Below are 17,350 nucleotides of genomic sequence, written 5' to 3' on the forward strand. Positions count from 1 at the left end.
GTTGTGTTTGCAGTAATTCAGGCTTGGGCTGCTGCTGAGGGCCCAGGTGGTAGCTCCAGGCAGCCACTTGCTCTTAGTGGAAGCAATGGCCCAATTTCTACATGTATCTTGGTTAGAGGAGTTTCTTGATCACAGATAATTCTTCTCCTCTCTGAGTTGTAGAGGATTGTCCCAGAGTGCCCATCTGGGTCTCTGTGGCCTTAAACTCCTGCACTTCTCCTGCTTGGAGATAGCAGTGTCAAAATGATAGAATTAAAACAAATTAAGCCATTCCCTAGTAAAGCCCTGAAACCAGATCTTGTAGACTTTCTTGGTAGTGTTTCACTTCACCAAATAGCAAACAAACGCAGGTATTAGACCATGGATTTAAAAGCTGATCAGCAGGAGTGGGTCACTCGGAGCTGCTACTTCCTATTACCCACATTCCAAACCGATGGTTGTCACCTCCTCTGTGCATATTGCACACAGGGAGGAGGGCACCCTCTTCATTTAACTCTTTCAGTGGCCAGCAGAGGACGGCTCATTTAGCTCAACCACTCTCAGAAACCCCAGGAGCAGCCCTTGGGCTAAGCCCCTTTCAAGAGTTTCCTGTCAAGCAATGTGAGGCACTCCTGTCCATCCCATGCCTCTGCCTGGGATGCTGCCAGTCGTGCTCCCCCATAACAGCTTTCTGTGGTGCCTACAGAAAGCTGCCTGTAGGCAGCTCACGCAGCTCTTCCCTGATCTCCCCAGCTCTCCCAAAGACCCTTTTCTGCCATGAGTGTCCATTAATACACCGTGAGCTGCTCTGTTTCAGGACAACCCTTTGCCTAGTTCCCACTGCTGATGTTTTGCTGGTGTTTATTTTAAAACTGCGGACGTATAAAGAAGGACTGAACCAGTCGGGACCAAAGCTCCCATGCACTGTTTCTTCTCCCTGCTTTCTTTGTATAATCAGAAATATCTGTCTATTAATAGTCCAACATGATATATCCTTGGCCTCCAGCGGTGCTTCTCAGTCTGTGATCTGGGGAAGTTTAGGGGGCTTTACAACAGGAGCAGGTCATACGTGAACCACCTGAAATGAAAAACATATAAAAAACCCAAATCACATTCCCACAGAAGAAAAAAACTACTGTAGAGGGAAATAAAATCCATAACCGAGTGGTGAGGTTTCCGCCTCTGTTTTAGCTGCCCATAAGTAAGTTGCTGCCCAATCTGAGCAGTGGATTTTTTTCAAAGTGTTGAAGCAGCCCTTTAATTGAAAAATGTTGAGAAGTACTGGCCTCCAGCAGTATTCCTGCTGCTGCTGCTAGGGGCTGACTAATTTGATCAAGGCTCTAATTACTGTAATTCTCCTTAAATCCCTCAGCTTCTGGGTTATTTTCCCCTAAGCTAAAGCATTAGCAGTTCACGCTGTTTCGCAGCTGGCTTTTTTTCCAACAGGGCTGTAGAGCTGGCTGTGCTGTATCCCTGTTGTTTGCCCTATTTCTGAGGTTGAGTCCTTGCATTAAGGAAAGTGCCTTTGGTGCCCTGGCTGTCTCTCCATGTTATATTTCCTGCTGAGGATGCTTCCCTGGGAAGAGCAGGAGTGAATCTGCCCTGCCCCTTGCTGACGGCTGGAGGCTGGTAAAGGAGAGTACCTTGAAGTGGAAGGGAAGGACAGGATTTGGCCCTGGGCACAAGGGCTGGAAGGGGTCACAGGGGAAGGAGAGGAACGGTGGTAGCCTTTGGGATAGCATTGACAGGTAAGGTGAACAGGCAGCTCACGGCTGGGAAGAAGGATGGAAACCCTTTCCTGGCCGAGCTCTCCCTTTCCCAGATGGCCTTGAGGATCCAGTTTTTCCTCTTTAAAATGGAAATTTTCCTCTGCTAAAGGAGATAATGACACTCATCTAACTTTCTGGCGTAGCTTGAAACTGTTGGAAACAGTAGCTATTAATAAAATTTCCATGCTAAAAGTAATACAAGTGATCCCTGGTGACCCAGTAGAAGTTTGCTGGAGCTCATTGCAAAAGTGACACTTCTGAGCTCCTGATCTGCACTGAGCATCACTCACACTGCCTGCAGCAAGGCCACGGTGGGATGGTATTCCCCAGGGCTGGAATGTCTGCAGGGTCCCAAAACCAGCCCTGAAAGCCTTCACCTGACTTTCCCAAGACAGGCAGCTTGCGAGCCCCATCCGAGGTCAGACACAGTGCTGGAGGGAGATCTGGCTGACCCGGATCCTGCCTGGGTGACGCCAGAGTGAACTGGAATCACTGATGGGGCGGAGGTTGCAATAGTCCTTATCAGCCCCCCTCACATTTCTCCTGCATGGAAGCCAGCCCCCTCGGGGCTCAGACACCTGTAAATGTTATGGCAGTTGTCAGCCTCATGGCAGAAACGTCTGGCTGGGCAAGGAAACCGCGGGAGGCGGGTAATGATGGGAGCAGCACTGCAGATAGGCTGTTTGGCTTTTCTGAAGCTGAGACTGCCTTATCTGAAAGACCATCTGTGATTTTCATTTATTTTTAGGAGCACTTAGAAGTCCATCTCCTTTCTTGGATGCTTTGTGGAAAGTTGTGCTCTTTATATGTGAAATGAGTGCTGTGGCACTTCTCCAGATTGATATCGATCATCCCCCTGGGAGAGGGTGGATTGGTTTCTCAGCTGCCACATCAGGGCTCACGTGAGGGACATAAAGCGGCCTGGTGCCCTCCCCCTGTCCATTGCACACGTGTCACCATTGGCCACACTGTGTCCAGCCTTGGATGGGGCTTGTGAGCTGCCTGTCTTGGGAAAGTTGGGTGAAGGCCTCCTGCCCGTGCTGCTGCAGGGACACAGCTGAAAGTAGGGAGCCTGGTTGTGTTTGGTCCATTGTTCAGAGGGCTGCTGCAGCAGGGAGTCTCCCTGGGCACTGCCAGCCATTAGCCTTGCTTTTATACCCTGTGACAGCATGGTGGTCAGGTTGGGTCTGGGGTGGTTTGAAGCTGGTTGCATTGGTTGCAATCTGTGCAAAGTTTTTCCTGGAGTTTTTCTTTTAATACGTTGCTTTTGTTGTCACTTTTGTTAATGCTTGCACAAAACACAAGTTAGAAGCTTAAGTGTGCTGTGTGTTTCATCCCATGTGTTGGTTTGGTGCTGGGCTTGCCTTGCCCAGCTCTCCACAGCCTGAGTACTCAACCTTCCCCCCCAAGCTGGACTGTTCACCATGCCCACAGCCAGCCTTCTGTCCAGGGAGATGTACATTGCCCCATCCCAGGGCATTTTGCTGGGTGGGTCTCAAATCTCCAGGGCAGGTGATTCATTGTACCTTCTTCCTCCCCCAGGCCTGCTCTGCTTCTTCATCCTCACTTCATCTTCCTCAGCCCACAGGATGTCTTTTTGGCCCCTATCCTTCACTCTATTGTGTGCAAACAATCTGTCCAGAGCAGTGGGATGGAGCTCTGCAACGGAGCTATGAGCAGAAGCATGTGTGGTTTAAAATAGCCCCTGTATCCAGGAAGCGGGATCTGCCTGCCTGTCCCGCAGCCCCTCCAGACAATGAAACGTGCTGATGTAAAAATCAGAACCCAGGAGGATCAGGGAAATGGGGAGAGACCTACAAAGCTGCCCAAAGGTTCAGACAGGAACTGCTGGGTCAGGGCTGAGTGTCATCCCTGCAGTGGACCAAGCCATGCCAACCCCATGGCAGGTCAAGGACAGATGTGCCTCTGGGAAATAGATGGAGGAGAGCACAAAGCTGCTTCCTGCATCTCAGTGCCAGGCTGCTGCCTTTGAGGGTTTGCAATCCATGGACTATCAAAGGACTAGTTAGGCCAGACAGCCATGGGACTTGCTCCTTGCCTTCATCTCCTTGCTGCAGCGGTCCATGAAGAACTTCACATTTTGTGCCTGCTCCTGAGATGTTGTCTCCATCCACACTCAGTTTTGTCCTGTTGTGATCGTGCTTTGCTGTCCTACCCAAGCCAGTGAGGCAGCCCAAGGCTGGTGTCAGCACCTGCGCGCAGCCACAGCAGTGATGGGAAGCTATTTGGGCACAGAAACAGCAGAAACAGGTAGTCTCCAGCCTGTGCTGGCAGTGAGCACCAGGTCCATGAGAGGGAGCTTGTCCACATTGCCAGTGACCTTGGCAAGTATGTAATGATGGAGAGCTGCTGTTTGCGTTAGAGGTCAATGCATCGGGGCTGTGGGATAGTTTGGGATGTTCAAGGCAGAGAGCTGCTGCCTCTGCTCACCCCTGCTCCATAGACAGATTCTCCAGCTGCCAAAAACGATGGTTGCATCCTACTCAGGAATATGCATGGCTGCTGAAACACCTAGTCCTGCCCCAACTCCCTCCCTCCCCATCCCACTCACCACTCTCCTGTCTTTTCCAGAAAGAGGACGGCACTGTGAACCGGGACTTCAAGAAGACACGGACAAAGGAACAAGTCATGGAGGCCTTCAGGGAGTTCACCAGAGGGAACAGGAACGTTTTGGTGAGTGGGGGATGCTGGGAGGACTCCCTGGAGAGGGCTTCTCCCGCAGAGACTGGCCTCAGCTCCCTGCCCTGCAGGGCTGAAGCCTGAGCAATTTCTCTTAAAAAAGCTTGAGAAATAGCGAAGAGAAAGACCATCCAAGTGCAGAGGTGAGGGAAGAACTGAGAAGGGACATGTTGGCGGCAACAGCATTACTTGAGACAGGTCTGAGTCTGCTGCTGATAGTCAAGAGTTGGCTTCCAAAACCCACTGTGGAGTCACAGCCATGTTCTGCCCCTCCTCCGTGGGTCTGATGTCCACTTCCAAGCCCACTCCTTACCCCAGTGTGGAATGGCAGGGGCTCCCACCCTGGCATAATGGGCATAATGCCCTGTGCTCGGTCTCGCAGAAGGGTGGCCCTGCGCCAGGCACCCTTCACATGGGCAAGCCGCCGTCAGCATTTTCCAAGCTTCCCTATGTTGCCAGGAGAATAAGAGATGTAGCTGTAAACAATTTACACCAACTGTGTCAAATATCCTGTTTGACAAAGCGCTCCCATTTTAAGCTCTACTGTATAAAGTCTCCAAAGGCAAGGCTTGAACTGGAGTGGCCCTTGGCACTACCTCCTTCAAACCAGCATGTTCACTTTGACGAGGGTTACCCTGGGATTATTCCTGGATCTGAAAATGAAATTGCCTGGCTGTATTTTATCCCCAGAGAACTTGGAGCACACTCACACCATCATGCTGTGGCTCTGGATGGGGCTTCTTGGCCAAAGCATTTTAATACAGTGATCCTCACATCTCTGCTTGCAGGTGTGTTACAGTGCCCAGATACCTGCTGTTTGTGTCCTCTTGTGCTTAGTCCTTCTAAATAAACCCCAAAATCAAATTACCAGTGGGGCCCCCTGAAAACATTTAGTGCCTTCCAGCAATTTGCCAGGATACTCAAACAGACTCACGGATCTTGACCTGCGTGTTGACTCTTGTGAAAGCCCTTCTGCCTATGGGACCAACTCTGCAGAAGTGCTGATATGGAGTTACAGAAGTGTCTTATGGTGTTTGACTGACTGAGTGATAAAATGATAGATGAGGTGAAGACTTGACCTATTAAAAGGGTGCAGGGGAGAGAAAAAACCAACCTGGCTGTGCACACACAGCAGTGACAGCTGAATTAGCTGTTCCCTCCTCGGGAGCACCATGGATGCAGTGGGGAGAGTCTGCAGAAAGCACTGTTTCAGCAAAAGCAAATGCTTTCACTAAGTTTTGGAAGGCACAGGATACTGTAGAAGCCAAAAGGATAAGTGGATCTCAAAAAGAAGGGGGTACCCTCTGATGGGACAGGTCTGTGGGAGGATGCTGAGTGCAGGGCGGCTGAAAAACACCCTCGGCCTCTCTCCATACAAATGTAGTATCATGGAGACGATGCTGGGAAGAGGGGTGACGGTCCTGGCTGCCCCATGCAGCGGTTTTTATGTAGGTTTCCTCAGCACTGACGTCTTGGTTTGTTTTGTTTTTTGTAATTCCAGAACAGTTACCTTAACCGGTTGAAGGGTATCCGCGCTACCCTGGAGACATCCCCATTCTTCAAGTGCCATGAGGTAATACTCTTGTTTAGATAGATCTGCCTAGAAATGCAAACTGTTTAATCTCAGCTTGTGCAAGGAGAGAAGTCAAAGTCAGAGGCTGTAAATATCTATAATTTTGAATTCATTCTTATATCCATATTTTCATAGCCCTGTTTATCTAGTACTTATGTGCAAATACAGATGATGACAGATACAATGTTTATGCATTTGACATGAGCTCAAATCTACTGAAAACTGATGTTCATACAGATTAAAAGCTATTTAGGAGGAACTCAGGCTGCTTATGGATTTACATGACAGAGAGAAATCCCTAGTGTAAAAGTGGGGTTTCCTGGAGAGAAATGGCTGTTTCAATGTGCCTCAGGCATCATTTGGCTGCCAGTTGCTCCATGTGATCAAACAGGGCTTCGACATAGCCATAAATTGCAGCTATCCCAAGCCTGGCTTTCATGAGCTGGTTGGGGCACCACAGTAAGAACTCTTCTTTGGAAGGATTTTCCTACAGAAATGACTGTCCATGATACCAACTTTTTCCACAGTGAAAATTCAGTTCTGATGGGAAAACAAAGATGAAATGCCACTTTTTTTTGGCCATTTCAGGAACTGAAATGCTCGACAATTTAATGAAATAACTTTATTGATTTAGCACTGGTGAAGAATATTTGCTATTCCATCTACCTAAGAAAACATGAGAGCACGTGTTGTCACATGTTGTCTATGGGCAAAGGAGCCTCATAGGAGTCTTTGACTCACAGGGCTCAGGAGCCACAGCTCCAAGAGCCCAGTGTCCTTCAGCCAGAGCCGCATGAGCCACCTCGGCTCTGGCCACACGCGGAGAGTCCTGCTGGGAGCTGGAGGCAGATGGGGCCATGCCTTCTGATGGCAGTGCCTGTAAGGCAATTGGAAGGGAAATGTCAAAACTGAGGGTTTCAGGTCAGTTCAACACAGGAAACAAAATGCTCCCTGAAACCGAGTGCCAGGGTTTCATTTGAAAACACAGAAACAAAGCAGCCTTTCAAAGGAGGTTTTGAAAGGAGTTCCCACTCCTTAAAAATTAAAAAGCAGCAGCTTTGACTTTCCATCCCGCATCAAGATGAAGCACAGCAGAAGGCCTGCCATGCTCTGTGTGTCCCTTCATGGGGCCCTTGCTGCGCAGGGCTCCTCTGAGGAGCTGCAGGACAATTTGGCAGCCCAGGACAGGCAAGCAAAGAACGTCAGCAAAAGGCTCTTCTTTAAAATTAAAATGCTTTCTTCCTGGCCAAGAAAGAGGCTTAGAAGGAGGAGAGCTGTAGGTAAGCATTTCTCAGAAATAATACATAACTCTGGACCTTGGATGTTTTCCCAATGCACTGCAGGAAAAAGCCTCCTCAAAAATGTAAATTCATAACAGCTTTTGCAAACAGTACATGCTTCCCATTCAAAACCCTTGTCTAAAGGCAAACCTCAAGCTAAACCCTGCTGATAGCATGAATGTGGGAGTCCCGAGTAATGTTTAGTGCTGCTGTTGTGGAGGGCTGACAGCAACTGGATTCTCCTCCACGTACATATGGGACACTTGTGGCTTTTAGTTCACTGCATTACCTCTGCTACTGCCCTTTCACTCCTGTTACCAAGGTCCCTATTTGTGATACAAGGGCAAGTGAGTTTGTACTCCACCAATTCATGCACACCAGAGAGAATTTCGGAAGCAGTCTCCGTTTGGGACAGCTCTGAAGCACATCCATTGGTGCTTTTCTGGAGAAATCCCTGCTAAAGTCTTTTGACTAGAGGAGCAGATTCTGCATAAGAGCACGACGGTGACTGGCCCGATACTGATACATGTTTCTTAAGCATTGGGAAGCCACAGCAGAGCTGCTGCTGGGTGTCAGCCTGGCTGGGACTGTGAGCCAGGATGGGCCAGGGTCCTGAGCTGCTGATCATCTCTCTGCTCCATGGCTGGTGACCATGGCTCGTGGGGTCTTGTCCCACTGCAGTAGGTCTTGAGACTTCTGCTGTCAGCCCAAATGCCCCTGTGGGCTTCTCCCAGTTGCCCAGGCCAACACTTGCTGCAGGATTTCCCAAAGGCTGATCAGGATGTGAAAGAGTCCTTCAAAACAGACGAAGCTGAGTGCAGTCAGGGAAAAGGAAATCTATGTGCATGCAGCTCTGTACCTTGCACCCCCAGAGTGCTGTGAAAGCCAGGAGGATATTCTAGGGGGAATCTGAGTGTAATTGAATAGAGACAACATGTTGCAAGGAACTTGTACTTGGAGCATCCCCATCCCTGCAGTCATGTCTGCAGGGCTGGAGAGTGAACAGCACAAGGTAATCACAAAGAAACAGCTTTGGGAAAAATTCCCTTCTGAAGGCTGAGACAATTCATCTCATTCCTTCCTAGGGGACTTTGGCTCAGTTTCCAAAATAACATCTCTGTCTTTCATGCCTATGTTTTTCTGATCTTTTGCTAAGACCTGACATTTGTATGAGTAAATCGGCTTGTCCGAATGCCCGATTTGCATGTGCAAACACAACCAGCAGCACCCAGAGCTTGCTTTTGCTCGTGCAAAACTGCAGCAGATCTCTTGTAAGTGCAGCCTGAGATAAGGCGTCTGAAAGCCCCAAAGCTGTCTGAGAATGAGCAACAGAAGCACCACTAATTCATCTCCTCTCTCCGCAGGTAATTGGGAGCTCCCTCCTCTTCATTCATGACAAGCAGGAACAGGCCAAAGTCTGGATGATTGACTTTGGGAAAACCACCCCACTGCCGGAGGGACAAGTTCTCCAGCACAACGTGCCCTGGGTGGAAGGGAACAGAGAGGACGGCTACCTCTGGGGACTGGACAACCTCATTCAGATCCTGACAGAGTTGTCCCAGAGCGAAGACTTGCATTAAAGCCACACGTCCAACTCTGCCACTACCCCCAGCCTGCCCCCGACTGACTCTTCTGAACTGCACTACAAGACACTTTCCAGTCCTTGCCCTTCCCATTTGAAAGCTATACTCTCCCTATTTAATGTTTTTGTTGTGGTTTCTTAGGTTGTCTTGGTTGGTTTTTTTTTCCCCCTCTCCTTGTAAATAGAGAGCTAACCTGCCAGAACAAAAGCTGAACTTGAAACCTTGCCTTTGCAGAGTCAGTGGGAGCAGGCGGCTGTGCCTGCCAGGAGCAGCCCGGAGGGGTTGCTCAGGCAAGCGCATGCTTTGCCTGTCGCGCTTTGGTCTCTTGTGCAGCCTGATTTTAAGAGGGCTGGCTGAGAAAGGAGCCTCTCCCTGCACTGGGATCGGTAGCTTCATCCTGAAAACACTCAGTGGCCATGCCCAGGACCCTCTAGCAGCCCAGGTGTGTGAGCAAGGTGTGGAGATGGTGAAGGACACTGGGGTGGGATCTCGTTAGTTGTCTTTGCCAGCACCTTTCAGCCTAGAGAACTGGCTGTGCCAGGTCCTTAAGAGCTGCTAGAAGGGCAGATTTGTGGGGGTTTTGTGTTGTAGACATCCCGTAGAGGTTGCTTAGTTATTTTTGAGTGGCACTGAAGGGTGAGTGTTTCTCTCCTGCTGCAGAGCCTTGTAGCTGGGCACAGGTATTTGCCACGGCCAGGTGCTTCCCACCCACATCCCCTACACAGGGTGTCCTGGTGGGTAACACTTTGAAATCCTCTCTAGACACTCAGCTCCCCTGCTAGCAGCTGCTTCCAGCTTACATTAGCTAGGGTCTGCAATCCTCCTTAGCTGGGAAAAATCGCTTGTAAAGGACTACTATGAGACCAAAAGTAGCCATCCGGGTTGATCAGGTTTTTTTGCCAGCAGCCAAGCACATGTGTAGGGGTCATGCCTCCAATGCCCACACCTGGCCCAGGGCAACCCTCACACCTGGAGCATCTCCATAACTTTTATCTTCAGCAGACAAAGGGTTACAGCAGCAAAGCATCTCCCGGGTTAGTCACCAGGAGCTTGGCAAAGCAGAGTTGGGGTCAGGCATGCCCATGCCTTCCCCTTTTTTCCTCAGAGCTGGCTGACTGCCACTGCACTGGCTTCCCAGCCTACTCAGGCTCTGTGGATGGCCTCTGCGCTCTTGATCCTGCAAAAACACCCAGTTCCCTGTTTAGGGCGGAGGCTATTTTTTAACTTCCTGGAACATTTGAACTAAGCGGCGGCAGGGCTGGCTCACTAAAGGTCATCCATCCAGAGGACGGCAGGGAGGGGAGTCTGTGGGGCAAGGCAGGAGTCCCTCAAGTTGAGGACAGAAGGAGTTTGCAGTGCAGGAGGTGGTGCAGGAGCTTGACAGCCACGAGTCCCTCACCTGCTCCATCCCCAAACCCACTGTCTCATTTCGGAGCTCCAGAGCCCCTCTGCCATAGGTCAGTGGGTCCAGCACCCTCAGTGGGGGAGATCTCCCAGCAGCAATAAGGAGGAGGAGGAGTTGGCAGCCAAGCCATCTGCAGCTATGCCCCAGCCTCTTTCCCAAGGACTGAAGTTTCCTAAGGTTTTTCTCGTTTCATATCTCACCAGACAGGTGTCTTTTGCTCATCGGATGTCATTGTAAATGGTTGCACTGTTTTAGCTCCTTGCCAGGCTTTCTAGAATAGCCCATGTGGAAGTGCCTTATAGATTTGCCTCTATTCCATTAGTGTCATGGAAAAGGTTGGGGTTTTTTAAGTTATATTTATTTTCATCCCATTTTAATTGCACAAAACACTAAAATTTAATGCATGGAATCCCTCTTTTTTTTTTTTTTTTTTTTAAACTGTTTTTAGTTTTTAAACCATCCCTTTTCCAGCTTTGGAGAAAGGGTGTGAACAGATACTCATAGCTATGTACCACTTACCGCTGTACTTTAGCTTCGAGCTGCTCTTATATATGTACATTATTTTTTAAACCTGTTTATAAACCAGAGTTCTTGCTTTGTGGCTTCGGAAGAAGCGGATTGTTCCTCTCAGATGTCTTATGCCTTCCTGGAGGCTGGAATGGTTGATGTGAGGGATTCTCCCTGCTCCCACCACACCTCTCAGTCATTGGGTAATACAGAAGAAAATCCAAACCGGTCTGGAACGCCAACGCACAGTGCCTGTAAAAAAGTCCTGTAACATTGCAAATAAAGGCATATGGGAAGCATTCCCCTGGTGTGCAGTCTGTGTCTGCCCTGCACAGCTTGTGGCAGCCTGGGAACAACCTTTCATGTCCATGATGATTTGGGGGTGGAATTGGCTTCCAGCTGCATAAAAGCGAGAGTAGGGAAGGACCCTACACTAGGGACAGATCCTCACAAACAGGAACTGACTTTGCAGGGAGCCGGGGGGGGGGGCGGGGGGAGCAGACTTGGGGTTGTGGGGGAGCCCCGGGCTCGGTGGGGGCCACCCTGGAAGGGCCTGACAGGGAGGCCCACTGAAGCCAGCTCCACATCAGGAATTTTTTTTAATGCTTTCTTGCAAACACTGTGTTGTGGCTCCCACTGAGTGGTTCCCAAGTGCCACCCTGTGATTTCTGCACCAGAGAATACCAAAGCACCCAGGAGCATCAAAGCTGCCTGGCACAGCCAAGCACTTCCCCTCCTCCTCTCCCTCTCAGCCGCAGTGGGCAGGGCTAGAGGGAGCACTTTGGACCAAAGGCCACAAAAAAAAGAAACAGATTGTTTCTTTACTGAAGGAGAAATCAAGTTGTAGAGCCTGGAGGCAGCTCCATTCCCTTCTGGTTGTTTCTGCAAGCACAGGACAGCAGGAGCCTGGCTGAGGGAGGTGGGTGGGCTGCCCCACAGGAAAGCCAGATTTAATGCCCAGACCCCCAGGAGCAGCGGGGCCTGGGGACCAGTCCTGGCTTACCATGGCTCCCCTAAAACAAACTGCAGGAGAAACCCAGCGTAGAATTTGCTTGAAGACTAGAAACCTCTTGTTTCTAGGAGGTAGAGCTGGCAGTATAAATGAAATAAGGCTGCTCTCCGTGCACCAGCGGTCTCTCTTGGGCTGTGAGAAAGCCAACACGTTTCCTGTCTGGCTGCCATGCACACTCCTGCAGCACCTTTTCCGACAGTGTTTTACTTATTGCTCCAGTTTTTGTGGGCCACTGAGAGTCTCTCTGGGATGTGACTCCTCTTCCTACCTTTGGAGAAAAACAAAAACCTCCAAAACTTACCCAGCTGCACTCTGAAATGCAAAACCAGAAGGGAAGGAATAAGAACCTCAACCCTGTTCTACAAAAACTTCTCTTGAGAGTTAAGGAAACACCACAACCTCACGGTGAAGACGGAAAGGGAATAAGCCAGAGAAAGAAACCCATTGTGACAGAGTGCTGGCATCTGCTGACCCTGAGGTTTATGCATGGGGTTGGGAAGGGGCAGGTCCTTCCCAAGAGCTTGGCTTGCCCCTCCACCTGGCTTTACTGCACCCCCTGAAACAAAGCCTAGGGCTCCCTGACTCTTTGGGGATTAATAAACTAAATGATTCATAAACTCAGCATAGAGAAGAGAGGACAGCACTTATAATAATGGAACAAAGTGAACTAGACACTGCTGAGGCTTCTACTCTTATGGAACAGAGCCTCCCAGTATTTCCAGCAGTGCTGGGAGGTGTGAGGCAGGCTACTCAGACCATAGGTGGGGAGGGGGCAGCTCCCTTCCTTCGTCATTATCTTGTTACATACTACTTGCCAGAAAGAGCCAAGTATAAATCGGGGGGTGCTAGGGGCCAACTGGGAGTGGCAACCTCTGAAAATGCAGGATTTTACTGTGATGGTTGATAGGGGGCTGAGGCTCGTATGTTCCAGGCTGTTCACAGCACAAGCTGGTGGGGTTTTGGGGGTCTCTGGGAAGCCCCTCTAGAGGGATTTTACCCCTGCCAAGGCCCCCCCCAGCCAGAGCCGCTGCCCTGAGAAAGGGCTGGAGGGGATTGCATTGCCTGAGCAGTGAGACCTCAGAAGGAGGGTCCTAAACTATTTAAGACCACCTAAGTACTGCTGGCCATAAATTGAAGGTGTGAGGAGACTGGAGGAATCCCAGCTGTACCAGGGACAGTTCTCTTATGCAGAGGTGTGGAGTGATGAAGTGCTCACATTTTGGGGCTGGTGCTTTTCCCCCTGGAAAGCCCTCACTGCTGCCCCAGGGTAAGGTGGTTCTGGCAGCCTGGAAGTTGGCAATAGACCCTTTGGATTTCACTCAGGACCCCCATGTCACCCTGCCCAGTGCAGCTGGGGAAAGTGGGAGTGAGGGGGTTGCCAGGGTGGGAAAGCTCCTGCCTTTGTGGTGCTGCAGGGGATGCGTGGCCGGGATAACACGGGGGCACCACGGCAGGAGTGGCTTAGCAGGGCGGTGACAGGACGGCCAAATAGCATCCGAGTGTGGAGGGGTCGCTGTCGGCCTGGGGATGCCTTTCCCCTCAGCCACTCTCTCATGGGGATGTGCCTGACACCTCCAGGGGCCTGCTGGCTTGGGAGGGGTGCTGCTGGGGGCACCCTCCAGGGTCCAGTGGGGAGGGCTCGTGTTGGGTTTCAGCCCCCTCACAGGGCTGTGCTTGGGCTGCTCCTTTCCGCCCTACCTTAAAAAGCGAGCCCCGCTCCCCTGCCGACCACCCCCTGCCCGGGGCCGGGTCGGGGCTCCCGGCGCTTTCCCCGAGGGCCGGGAGGTGGCGATGCGGCCCCGTCGGCTGGAGCCTGGCGGGCTGTGCGGGAGAGGGAGCGCTTCCCCGCGGGAACGGTGTGCGCATCCCAGGGCTCTCCGGGATGCTTTCTCCGGCCCTGCCCGCACCCCGGGCGTCGCTGCTCTGAGACTTGCCCCTCAGCCCCCTGAAGTTTTGGGACCTGTCGCCTGGCGATGCTCGCACTGGGAGCCGGGGGGGTCGTTAAAATGAATAAACCCCCTCCCCAAAAGAGGCTCCGTCCCGGACCCCGCCGGAGCAGGGCGGAGCCTGAAGGGCTTCGTGTTGCCCACATCCCCTTCCTGGGTGTAGACTCCTGCATCTGGCGGGGAGAAGCTGGGGAAACACATCTCCCCTCCCTGCGCCAGTCCAGGGCTGGAGGCCCCCGGCTCTCCCAACCCTCTGTCCGACTGAGGGACAGACAGCTTTCCCACTCACACATCCCTGGCCTTGCCAATTACAGATTTGTTCTTTGTTACTGTGAAAAGTTAAAAACTTTCCCCTGGAAATGAGAAAAGCGGCCAGAGCCCCCCTGTAGTGTCAGCTGGTTTGGTTTTTCTTTTTCCCAAATGGTTTCAATTCCATGAATGTGGTCACACTCGGCTCCTGCGGCAGAGTGAGATGCCCACCTGACCTGGGGCCCCAGGGATGACCTGCCATGCCCAGAACCACACTTCACCCACCCTCAGAGTGGGGCTGGGAACATGACTGTACCATCTCCTGCACTTCCAGTGCCTGACCCACCACGAGGGGTGTCTCCAGCGAGGTACTGGAGCACGGCAAGGAAGGCTTATGTGGGGATTTACTGCTCTGGGAGGTGCCCCAGGGGCTGCTGTTGCTTTTATACTGGCAGGTGTTCTCTTTCCACCCCTACCTCTCTCATCCTTAGGGGACCTGTCTTGGTGGTTCCTCCTGCTTGCGGCACTCCAGGATAAAACTGTGCTTCCATCCTGGAGCAGCCAGGGAGCACAGGAGAGCTGCTGCTGGTGACACTCTAAAGAAGAGAAAGCCCACGGAGGAGGTTCCTGAGTAAATCCCGTCTGGGACAGCAATGGGGATACTGTGGAAAATTTTTGGGCCCCAACAGCTCATCCCACTGCTGGCAACTCTCTGCTTCCTGCCTGGAGATAGTCCTTTCTGTTTGCTGGGACTTTGTGCCTCCTGCCATTCATGACACTGTGTGTATAATGTTAGACCTGCAACACCTGGGGCCAGCACTCCCCATTGCCTACTGCCAGGGTGTTCAAACACATTTTGCCTAATGTAAAAATCTTACACTTGAAACCACCTGGAGAAAGGAGTACAAAGGGAAAATAGAGGCACAAAATTATTTACTCAAACAGCTGACCAGAACCAGGAAACAAAAAGAAAGTACTTTAATATTTAGTGACTGACCTTCCTGTCAGGAGGGGCTTTTGCTCTGAAATGGTTTATATGTGCTTTCCATGACATGAACCCAGGGACTCCTCCTGCAGGGACACACTCACAGAGCTACAAAAGTGGGGTTTGACTTGGATAAGGGAATGTGAGAAGAAAAAGCAACAGGAGTCTGTAGTAGCAAGATAGAGATCCTACAGATGTGTTTCCTCCTTTGTAAGGGATTTGTGGCTAAAATACATTTCCCACTGTCAGTGCAGTATCTTTTGCTGTGCTAAATTCATGCTTCATTTCTTTTTATGCCTCCAAATCAGTGAGGGGACATGGCAGGACCCATGGGTGTGTTCTGCTGTGTATCATGTGCTTCCTCCCACAATTCATCATCCCCAAGCAGGCACTTCAAACATGTCTTGATGCGATTGGCACATTTTGCACGTGTCCAACTGCTTTTCCTATGGGACATGGCTTTGCAAGAAGGTTCACAGTCCCTGTGGTGTACAGAGAGATGATTAAGGGTCAGAAAAGATGCCTCTTGAGTGCTTGCATGCCAGTGTGGTCCATCCCACAGGTGTTGCTGCCCAGAGAGCATCCGCAGGGCAGTTTGGTGCTATTCTGTCCTTCACACCCAAGAGCAAAGTGGATCTGGAGCTGCACCAGCCACAGGTAGGACAGTGGCCACTTTGCTCATCATCTTCTGAAAATGAGCCCTGCCCAGCAGGGATTGCAACTGCAGCTCCTCAGCCATCAAAACAGCCTTGTCCTCAGGGGGAGGCCAGTAGGGAATTGGAGGGTGTCAGGCAGAGGGCCCAGAAGGGAGGTTGTGGTGTTCTGAGCCTGCCAGAGCACTTTTACAATGTCTCTGCAGGGACAGTGATCCCTGATGACTCCTAATCCCTGTGCTGCCCAGTCTGGCTGCTCAACAGCAGGCAGGCCTCTGAATAAACAGAATTTAAGCCTGGAATTTGGCATCCATCTGGCTGGCCTGGAACTGGCTGGCCTGGAACCAAGACTCATCCCTTAAAAGCCCACAGCCTTTCTTCACACTGCTGGCAGTGCAATGCCCGTTTGCCCTCACTGCCCCTATCAGGGGTGGATAACCTGCCCTGGCAGGTTTGGGAGTGGGGAGAGCAGAGGTGAGGGGTCAGGCTGGGCAAGGCAGGGGGCACATTCTGGCCAGAGCCAGCAGACAGAGCCATTTTCTAAAATTAGACCTCCAGGGAATTAGTTTCCTAGAGCATATCTTCTCCAATTGGAGAAGAAACTGCAGAGGCCTTGGAGTTAGCCTTAGCCTTTAATTCCACTTTCTCCTGAACTATGGCTCAGTGGGGTTGGAGGTGCATCAGCACCCTCCAGCTTCCCACCTGTGCCCCAGGATGGCTCCAGGCTCCAGGTGGAACAGCTGCACACAGCCTCAGTCCGCAGTTGTAAGCAGGAGCAGCATCACATCTGATGAGCACAACTATGAGCAAGGCACTGCTGAGCTGAGCCCCCCACTGGGTTCAAATTTCCGGCTGCTCAGGTCCTGGTGGGAGCTGCAGCTCTGACATTAAGTGTCTTGTGGGCTCAGAGCAGTGCAGGCACTTCATTGGAATAATGTCTGGTGGTGAAAAGGAGCCAGACTTTATGTTTGCACACACATGAGGGGGAACTCAGAAGTGGCTGCAGGTGGGCAGCATGCAGCAAACCTCCCCTTCAATGGCAGTTGCTCCACGTCAGCCAGCGATTGCCAGAGCTCCTGTGCCAAGGGCTGGTGGAGGAATCCCTGCTGCCACAGGGGCTGCCTTTGGGCTCCTGCTGCAGGGGGTAGCATTTCAGCTTTCCCTGGAGGGTTCAGCCTGGGGGTGGTTTTGCCCCCCTCACTTTGCCCACCTTGGCAGGCAGGACTGAGCAAGTGTGTCAACCAAAGCCTCAGTCCAAAGTTACTGGGAGACATGGTGTTTGATGCCATTTTTTAGTGCATGGATACTCTGGCTGACACATCTTCGCCTCCTCTGGGGACACACTTAATGTGCCCTAGACACAAGCATATACTCCTGCCAGTCTTGCAGCTCACATCCTTTTCCAGCAGCTGCAATTTTCTTGTGGAAACAAGCTCTGAAATAGCCTATAATTTTAATATTAGCTTCTAGGATCAGGATCTCATAGCTGCATTTGGATCCGAATGTGTATTTGGACTGCATGACTTTTGAGATTTCAAGGTAGTACATGTATACCTTGTAATAACCCTCCTTTGCATGGACATTATGGGTTTTTTTAAATGGTTGATCAGACAGTTTGAACAGAATACAATTGAAATTATGCTTTTCTACTTGTGTATCTCTAAAGGATCCAGTATCCAGGTGGTATATTTCCATGTCTCTGCATGCCC

General features: G+C 51.1%; 1 protein-coding gene across 1 annotated transcript in view; it reads left to right on the plus strand.

Annotated features, from left to right (window-relative positions):
• The window catches only part of ITPKB (inositol-trisphosphate 3-kinase B), a 68,396-nt gene extending 57,299 nt beyond the window's left edge, over positions 1-11,097 (plus strand). Inside the window, exons 6-8 of the mRNA XM_064648062.1 lie at positions 4,341-4,442; positions 5,950-6,021; positions 8,666-11,097. Of these exons, the coding sequence (XP_064504132.1) occupies positions 4,341-4,442; positions 5,950-6,021; positions 8,666-8,881 (390 nt within the window). The 3' untranslated portion in view covers positions 8,882-11,097. The remainder of the gene's footprint in view (positions 1-4,340; positions 4,443-5,949; positions 6,022-8,665) is intronic.
• The last annotated feature ends 6,253 nt before the right edge of the window (positions 11,098-17,350 follow it).

The sequence above is a fragment of the Pseudopipra pipra genome, chromosome 3, assembly GCF_036250125.1.
Source record: "Pseudopipra pipra isolate bDixPip1 chromosome 3, bDixPip1.hap1, whole genome shotgun sequence".
Taxonomy (NCBI): domain Eukaryota; kingdom Metazoa; phylum Chordata; class Aves; order Passeriformes; family Pipridae; genus Pseudopipra; species Pseudopipra pipra.